This window comes from Orycteropus afer, unplaced genomic scaffold (assembly GCF_000298275.1).
Source record: "Orycteropus afer afer isolate SDZICR_OR568_19922 unplaced genomic scaffold, OryAfe1.0 scaffold00068, whole genome shotgun sequence".
Lineage (NCBI taxonomy): Eukaryota > Metazoa > Chordata > Mammalia > Tubulidentata > Orycteropodidae > Orycteropus > Orycteropus afer.
Genome location: NW_006921655.1, coordinates 1,808,308 through 1,817,528, shown reverse-complemented (window position 1 = coordinate 1,817,528; position 9,221 = coordinate 1,808,308). Strand labels below are relative to the sequence as shown.

General features: G+C 46.6%; 1 protein-coding gene across 1 annotated transcript in view; it reads right to left on the bottom strand.

Annotated features, from left to right (window-relative positions):
- PLCB2 (phospholipase C beta 2) overlaps window positions 1–9,221 on the bottom strand; it is a 27,334-nt gene that overhangs the window by 17,748 nt on the left and 365 nt on the right. The window contains exons 2-7 of the mRNA XM_007940509.2: window positions 5,828–5,905; window positions 5,113–5,181; window positions 4,310–4,450; window positions 4,091–4,170; window positions 3,952–4,005; window positions 3,761–3,836 (exon numbers count right to left, since the gene is read on the bottom strand). Coding sequence (XP_007938700.1) covers window positions 3,761–3,836; window positions 3,952–4,005; window positions 4,091–4,170; window positions 4,310–4,450; window positions 5,113–5,181; window positions 5,828–5,905 — 498 coding nt within the window. The remainder of the gene's footprint in view (window positions 1–3,760; window positions 3,837–3,951; window positions 4,006–4,090; window positions 4,171–4,309; window positions 4,451–5,112; window positions 5,182–5,827; window positions 5,906–9,221) is intronic.

The following is a 9,221-nucleotide window of genomic DNA, read 5'->3' as shown; positions in this document are numbered from 1 at the left end:
GCTGCCCTTCAGGTCTGGAATTGAACCCACACCTGTGGTTGCGAGCCAAACAATGTTCAGGCATGTGAGTTAAACATTTACCTCAAGTGGACACATGCCCTAGAGAGAACAATCATAGGAGAAGGAAGGGCTGTTTATGCACAGGGAGACAGCTCAGGGCACAGGAGAGTATAGAGGGATGGTCACTGGGAAGAGGTAACTATGGGGAGGAAGTGGGAGGGGAGCTGTTGCATTGTAAACTGTGGTCAATGACATGAGACAAAGTATATGTGAACTACTGTGTGGAAAGTGAATTTGCTCTGTAAATCTTCACCCAAATCACAATCAATAAAATATATATAAAAAGAATAACTTAAAGAAAAAAAAAGGAGCTGTAGAACTTGTACACTGGAAAATATAAACCATCGTTGAAATAAATTAAAGATGACCTAAATAAATGAAGAGACACTCTATATTCATGAATCCTGTTAACAGTGTTAAGATGGAATGACTCCCCAATTTATTTACAGATTCACCACAATCCCTATCAAAACCCAGCTGCCTTTTTTTTTTTTTTTTTGCAGAAATTGACAGGCTAATCCTAAAGTTCATATGGAAAAGCAAAAGAACCATAAGAGTCAGAACAATCTTGATTTTAAAAAATAAAAGTACTCACATTTTCTGATTTCAAAACTTACTACAGAGCTACAGTAATCAAGACAGTGTGGTACTGGCATAAGGGCAGACAGATCAATGGAATAGTATTGAATGCTCAGAAATAAGCCCTCACATTTATGGTCAACTGATTTTCAACAAGGGTGTCAAGACAATTCAATGGGGGAAAAATAATCTTTTCAACAAATGGTGCTAGGGTAATTGGATGTCCACATGCAAAGGCGTGAAGTTGGACCTCTACTTCACACCTTATGCAAAAAATTAACTCAAAATGGATCATAAAACTACATGTAAAAGTAAAAACTATAAAAGTCTTAAAAGACAGCAGGGTTAAATTTTAATGACCTTGGATCGGATAATGGTTTCTTAGATCTGACACCAAAAGCACTAATGACAACTTGTGCTTTTAGTACCTAATAGATAAACAGGACTGCATCAAAATTTTAAAAATTTGTGCTTCAAAGGACACCAGCAAGAAAATGAAAAGGCAAGGCACAGAATGGGATAAACAATTTGTAAATCAGATATCTCATAAGGAAGTTGTATCCAGAATACATAAAAAATACAACTCACCAATAAGAAGATAAATAAGCCCATTGAAAAATGGGAAAAATATTTGAATAGACATTTTTTCAAAGAAGATATACAAATAAGCACATGAAAAGATTCTTAACATCATTAGTCATTCTAAACCAAACTCACTGCTGTCAAATAGATTCTGACTCATAACCACCCCATAGTACAGGGTAGGACTGCCCCAAAGGGTTTTCAAGGTTGTAAATCTTTAAGGAAACAGACTGTCCCATTTTTCTCCCACAGAGTAGCTGGTCTTTCAAGAATGCAAATCAAAATCACAATGAGATACCACTTCACACCCACTGCTCATTAGGATGGCTAATTTTTTTTTTAAAGGCAGAAAATAGCAAGTGTTGACAAAGATGTGGAGAAATTGAAACCCTCATACACTACTGATGGGATTTTAAAATGATGTAGTCACTTCAGAAAACAGTTCCTTAAAATGTTAAATGTGGAGTTACCATATGACCCAACAGTTCCATCCCTAGGTATAAAGCCAAGAGAAATGAAAACATATGTCTACACGAATGTATATAATAACACTATTCATAAAAGCCAAAAAGTGGAAACAACACAAATGTCCATCAACGATAATAAATAAATGTATACACGTACAATGGAATGTGCACAATACAAAAGAATAAATTATTGATACATGCTACTTGAATGAACTTTGAAAATGTTATGCTAAGTTAAAGAAGCCAGGCACAAAAGACCATGTCTGTATGATATCATTTACACGAAATGTCCAGAGTGGGGAAACTTACAGAAATAGAAAACAGATTAATAGCATTTGGGGGTCTGTGCCTTTGTAGTCTGTACCAGAAAAATTCAGTACTTGGCTCTAAGCAGGGGAGCCTCAGTGGATTTCCCTAAGCCCCTTCCTGCCTCTGGAACTACAGCAAGGATGGGTCAGTGGCCACAACTGGGACATAAGGAGAACTGGTAAGTAAGGAGGCCTTAACTAAGCTGGGAGCTCAGGGGGCAGAAGAAAAGGAGTGTGAGTGTGTACTGGCTGCAGGCAAGAGGTGCTGCCTGTAGGGGCCTCAGCAGGAGTCCATCCACACCCTCTTCCTCACCCCATGTTTAGATCCCTTGCGATTTAACTCTACACCAAAGGGGCATCAGAACTATAACTGTGGGGGAGGTCTTCCTTCTGGGATTTGTGTAGATGGGTGATTAACGGGGGTCTTAATTTTATAAATTTATAACCTCCCAAATTCTTACCCACATATTCCATTGGGAGCAGGTTGTGCCCTACACAAGCCACAGACCAAGGAGGGAGGGAGAGGGGCCTTGAGATCCACTCCATCGGCCAAGCATGGACCCTGACTCACATATGTCCTGAGGCTCCTTTGGTAATTTGCATAAGGCACTTTATGGGCTTAATCCAGCGTACAACTCATTGTAATTAAAAATTAACTACCTAATTAAAAAGAAAGGAAAAAATGCTTTCCTGTGTTGAGCTGAGCTCTGTGTCCTGGCAGCTTCCACCCTTGGTTATGCTCCTTTTCCTTTACTGGTTGCTGTAGAGTTGATTCTGACCCCATTTGTTATAGAGTAGAACTGTTCTATAGTGTGCTCTTGGCTGCAGTCTTAATGGAAGGGGGTCCTGGTGGCACAACATTTAGGCGCTCAGCCGCTAACTAAAAAGTCCCTAGTTTGAACCCAACCAGCAGCTCGAAAAAAATCCACTGCCATCAATTGGATTCCTTCTCATAGAGACCCTGTAAGACAGAGTAGAACTGCCCATAGTTTTTCCAAGGCTGTAAATCTTTACTGAAGCAGACTACCTCATCTTTCTCCTGGTGGGTTCAGACTGCCAATCTTGTGGTTAGCAGCTGAATGCTTTAACCACTACACCACCAAGGCAGCTCGGTGACAGAAAATTTTGGCAACCTGCTTCTGTAAAGATTATGGCCTACAAAATTGTAATGGGGCAGTTCCACTCTGTCACATGGGGTCACTATGAGTTGGAATCAACTCTACGACACCCAATAACAACAATCTTAATGGAAACAGGTCACCAGGCCTTTCTTTTGTGGTACCACTAGATTAAAACTGCCAACTTTTAGGTTAATAGTCAAGCACAGACATTTGTAACACCCAGGGACTTCCTCTCCCCTTAGACCCTGTAGAACTAGTCCCTTCCTGTGTAGCATTTCAGATCCCTGAAGACCCGCCTCCTCTCCCTGCTGAACCTCATCTCAGGCAAAAACCATTCGCATTCTCCATTCCTGAAGGTGCTGCTTGTCCTAAACACATTCCATCAATTCCAACCGCTTCCACCCAGTGGGGTGTGGTACAGACCAACCTGCTCTGGACCCAGATCTCACCTCCTTCCTTTGCTCCAGTTCCTCCTCTATGCCTAGTAATAGTCACCAGTGGGTCTGGGGTTAATTGGCTTTGGGGGCTGTTGTGTGAGACTGAGATGTCATTGCTGCCCTCCCCAAGTTGCTCTCTGGCCAGAAGCAAGCAACTCAGGGGGAATGAAAACACTGGGGGTGGGCCAGGGAAGGGAACTTCTCACCTTGCCTTTTGCAAGGTGGCAGACACTGAGGGCCGCTTCCACCCGCTTCCGGTCAGCAGGAAATAGCTGGAAAAAACTGAAGGAACAGGGAAAGGCACCAGGCAGAGACAGAGATGGGGGGGGTCAGGCCTGGAGAAAGAAAGGTTTGGGGAGCTGTATGGAAGTGTGGGGAGGGAGTTGGGGAGGCTCACTTCTTCACAGGAATCTTTCCTTCAGGGTTGAGCTGCATCTTGAGCTTCACCAGGCTAGTGGGACAGAAAGCAGCCTGTCAAGGCCCTGGGACTGGCACACTTAACTCCACGAGCAAAATCCAAGCAGGCAGGCACTTACATCTTGTCCAGGAAGGTGCTGCGGGGGGCATTGGTTGTCAATGGGTGCTTGACCAAGGTCAACACATCTGCAGCCCAGTCCTGGAGGGTCACAGAGCACAATGGTCAGCCCCCTGATCACACAGGTGTCCCTCCACCCCCCTCAGCCTAGGTCTGTGTCTCTCAGGAAATTCAGGCTATCCCAGGTGCCAAGTCCTAGGCCAAGTACTTCCTGATACACCTTGCCCACATTCTCCTTGTAGGAGACAAAGTTGTGGAAGGTGAGGTCCACCATGTCGGGGCCGGACACCACAGTGAGTGACTTCAGCAGGTAGTTGTTGTCAGGAAAGTCCATGTTGAAGACATCCCGGAGCTTCTGGCTCTGCAGCAAGTGGCCAACACAGTTAAGATAGAGATGTGCTCCCTCCTTGCCCCAACTTGGCTCTCCCTGTCCCTCCATCTTAGCCACTTTAACTATGTCCCACAGAGGCAGAAGACCATCCCCATCTTGGGAACCACAGCACTCAGCATCTTCCTATCCCTGATTCCAGGGGCTGGGCTAAGGCTGGAGAGGCCCACAGGAAGAGATTAACCTAGGCAGTGGAGATGGGGAGTCCTATGTTTTTTTTCATTTTGCTTGCCAATTATTGTTTGAAGATGAACTCAGCTCCCAGTCTCAGGGAGTCCTGCTTCCTATCAATCCCTTCCTCCAATTTTCCTACCAACATCAGGCAAATATAGGCAAACCAGCCAAGGGACAGCGGATGTAAGCAGTCTGGGGTGCTCTATGGGCAGGATCTGGGCCCTTCTCTCAAACTCTCAACATCTCAGCTCACTGGGCCCTAGTTCCAAAGCTCAGAATCTAGGGACAGCCACACCACTTCCTTGACTCAGGGTTGGGGCCCTTGTTGCCCAGTTCAGGAGCCTTTCCCCTTGCTCCAGAGATCAGGTGTCCCACCCCTGAAGGCACTCCTGCCCTTGCTCTGTGGAGCTGATGGAGGAGAGCAGAGCCCCTGAGGCTGGGCTGCTACTGAGCCCCCCTACCTTGGGTATCTTGGCAAACTTCCCAAAGCGGGTGTCCCGGATGCTTGTGATATCCAGAAACTCCATCTCCTGCAGGGGTCCCCAGTGAGAGCAAAGAAGGGGTATGGGACAGAAAGTTCAGATCAAAAGAGAATAACAGCAAGGAAGAGCTTCCACCCTCCCTCAAAACTGCCCTTTTCTGGATGCCAAGACAAACTGGGGCTTCCCAGATCCCAATCCTCCTTCCCCACCAATCAGGTTCTCTCCTACTCTCTTCTCTCTCCATCCCTTCCCTGGCCACTAATGTTAGAGGCTGTGGCCTGCAGTGTCTCCTCTACCTTCCTAGACTCTCCCCAGATTTCCTTTCCCTTCCTTCTGCCTGGCTGCAAGGTCTTTCTCTGATCTCTTGGAACCTTCAAGTTTGCCAGAAACAGTAACAGAGAATCACCCTTCAGCAGCAGCCCTTTCTTGCTTTCCAGGGGATGCTGAGGTGGGAGCATTTGGGCCCCAGCCAGCCATGAGTTGGAGTGGCTGCAGTCTCCTTCCCAGTCATGGGGCCTAATGTCAGAACAAACTGCCCCTGCCCATAAGAAAGTCTTAGAGCCACCCTTCCAGGTCATTCTATACTCCCCACCATCCACCTCTCCACCCCTACATGGTCAAGATACTGCTTTGACTCAGTGGATAAATAGAAGTGTCTAGAGACCCAGAGCCTGGTAGGTAGGTGCTGTCTTACCTTGCTCTGGTATGTCCAGTATAAGTAATAGCCCTTGGGATCCACTCGGAGGATAACTGGGGAGGCTATTGCAGTTTCCTACAGAGAAAAGGAGTCAGCTCTCTACTCTGAGAACTGAGGCCAAGCTTCCCTGGCCCAGGAGAGTCAGGCACTATATTTTCAGGGCTCACATCCCCCTAGGAGGTGTGCATCCTGGGAATCTGAAGGCATTCCCCACTGTCCTCCAGAGCTAAGGGCTGGGCATGAGCTTTGAAAGTTCTGAACCAGGAGTGGGCAGGGTAGAGTATTGGAGATGGCATTTCTTGGAGAGAAGAAATTTCCCCTCTAAGCTGCAAATAAAGATCCCCCCTCTAGGTCCCAAATAGGGTCTTGGTCCCTACCTCAGCCTGCCTTCAAGGGCCACTGCTTTGCTAGAGGGTAGAATGTCTCTCTCTAAGATTCCCTGCTACCACTAAGGAGAGCTCAACGCAGTGAGAGCCAGAATCCCAAATTCCTGTGCCTGCACCAAAGGTCCTGTATAGTCCAGCCTCAACCTAACTTCCAGCATGTCCATCCTCCCCTCCACGAACTACCCCATCCCATCCATTCAAATGCCCTTTGGGTGTCTCATAAACATCAAGTGCACTCTCACCCCAAGCCGAAGCAACCAAACCTCCCCTGCCTAAAACACCCTTCAAAGACCAGTCCAAGTCTCACCTCTTCTGAAAAGCCTTTTCTGAAATATGCTGTAACAATCAGTGTGGGGCATGGCTCACAGACCCTAGAAGCCCATCTAAGAACTCCCCAGGGACTCATGGACTCCAGAGAAACAAGACTATACTAGACCAAGAGTTTGTTACTCCATGTTTGCTGGGTGAAAGAATGAATGAGTAAATGAATTCTCCTACATTCCTGTTCCATTCACAGAGTACATATAAACCAAAAACCAAACCCAATGCCATTGGATCAATTCCCACTCATAATGACTCTGGAAGATAGAATAGAACTGCACCATAGGGATTCCAAGGCTGTAATCATCACAGAAACAGACTGCCTGCCACATCTTTCTTCCATGGAGTGGCTGGTGGGTCCAAATTGCTGACCTTTCAGTTAGCAGCCAAGGGCTTAACAACTGCACTATTGCCTTTCATTTTTATGGTCCTGCAGGTATAAATAACAAGATTTTAAAACTGAAGTTTCTTTCAAGGCATAATCATAGCTGCATACCAAACCAGAACAAATGCAGAACAGACATGGTCAAAAACAGGTTTTCAGTTAGAGTATGAAGAGAACATTCTGTGAGGAGGTTAATTTTGGAGAACACTAGGTTGTGAGCTCCATCCCCTGCCTCCTAAGGGAAAGTTAGAGTGCCTGACCCCTCATATTGAGCCTAGTAAGAGGTTCAACTGCACTTACAGAGATTGTGTGACCTCTGCAGTTGTGAGGCAGAGCAGATTGGAATCTGACTCCTGCCCACAAAGTGGAGTGGGTGGCCAAGAGGCTGACTCTGTCAGAGGCAGAGCAGAGAAAAACTTATGTGTTGAATTAGCTTGTAATAACCACAGTGTGTTGGGGCAACAGATGCATGAGTATTTGCTGGGGACCAGAGTGGGCTCATGGGAGAGAAAGCTGGTTTGGCCTCCTAGAAGGGAAAGGATTCAAAGCCATAGGAAACTAAAGAAATACTTACTTGTGAGTGATCACTTGAGATAGATTCTCAAGAGGACCTCAAGTAAGCCATCTCTAGCTCAGGAAGGAGGGTCTTCTAAGACTCCTAAAAAATGTCCATCTGAGAAAAAAATAAGCTATAACCTCTACCAGGTTCAGAGTCAATAATAGACCCTTCATAGAAGGCTGCACTCCATCTGAACCATTCCCAGAAGGAAGAAGGGAAAAGATGTTACTCTAAATTAAGGTTGGAGTTTTGATTATAACTAGTCTCTGAAAAAAGACTGAGTTTGGTGAAAAGTGACCATAGGACTGTCTATTATCTAAGAATAAATGGAACATCTTGTGGTTTGTTGAGTTTTCTTTCAAGGGCAGGTAGAAAGCTTCTCCCACCAAACATATATCAAGGAGGCAATGGGAGACAAAAAAAAAAGTTGGAATTTTATTACATTCTATGCATTGTGCTTATTCAACATAGCACTACATGACATGTCACTTGCTAACGCAAACTTGGCCGAAGACATGAGCAGAGCCCTGTCTCACAGACATATGTCCCCAGTGATGAGGTGTGAGAGATGTTGCTCATGGAAGTCAGGATCCAGGAAACATGTAGTCCCCTGCTTTGAGGGGCAGGAATGCAGCCAGGTATCCAGGTGCTGGCTTGGAGAGAAGGGCACATAGCATGTCCCACTTCTGATGAACCTCTGTTCAGCTAGCCTACACACAATGCCCAGAGGAACTGAGAGAGACCACTTCACTTTTCATTCTGAGTCACTTCCTTCACTCCACTAGCTCCTAGGACACCCTATCACCATGTCACCACCACCACCATGCCAGATCAACCACACTACTCCCAGGAGAGCAAGAAGAGTCTCACCATAGGGCCCCTTCCCTATAGGCAAGGCAACCAGATTCCTCAGCCTAGGCCAGCCCCGAAGGGCCTGGAGCCCCAGCCTTCCTTAACTCACAGACTCAAAGTCCACTCACCCTACCCTATAAGGTGGAGAAGCCAGCCCTAAAGGCCCCTCTCCCCTTCCCCACAGAGACTTCATTTTCTCTTCCTGGGACCAGCCCAGTGCTCTGAATGCCAAATAGAACCAGTCCAACAGTCTCCCTTCCCCAAAGGAAAGTACTCATACTGCTCTCCTTGGCCACCCAAGAGAACTCCCAACCTACAGCAATATATTCAGGGTCCCAGAGGACCAGTAGCTGAGAAACAGGCCCCAGCTTGTCAAGAAGTGGGCACAATGGAGATAGAGGGCAGAACAAAAAAATGTCTTCCCTCAGTCCCTGCAGGTAAATGGCTGACATCAGGCTGAACCCAACACGGGGGAACAGAAGTCCATCAGCTCATTGGTAGGCCCCCAGGGGCAGAGGCCTCCAGTTCTCACTAGAAGCCCATGATATCTTTTGTTGTTGCCTCCACAGCAGCTCAGAGCAGAGCAGAGTGTGATTTCCCTGGGGTGGGGGAGAGGATTCCAGTCTAGGACCCACCCCTTCTGCCAAAGCAAGAGTGAAGTGTCGGTGCTGGGAGTGGGGGCTGCGCTCCTTTTTGCCTCTGGCCCTGCCTCAGCTCTGGGATGTGCTTTCCTGGCCCTAATGCCAAATTTCAGAGCAACAACCCCTGCTCTTCTTAGGGACTTTTGGGGAAGACAGACCCAGACCTTAAGACCCATGACCACCCAGACAACCCACCTTCTTCTCAGACCCTGACAGAGAGCCACAGCCACAAAATACCAGAGCCACG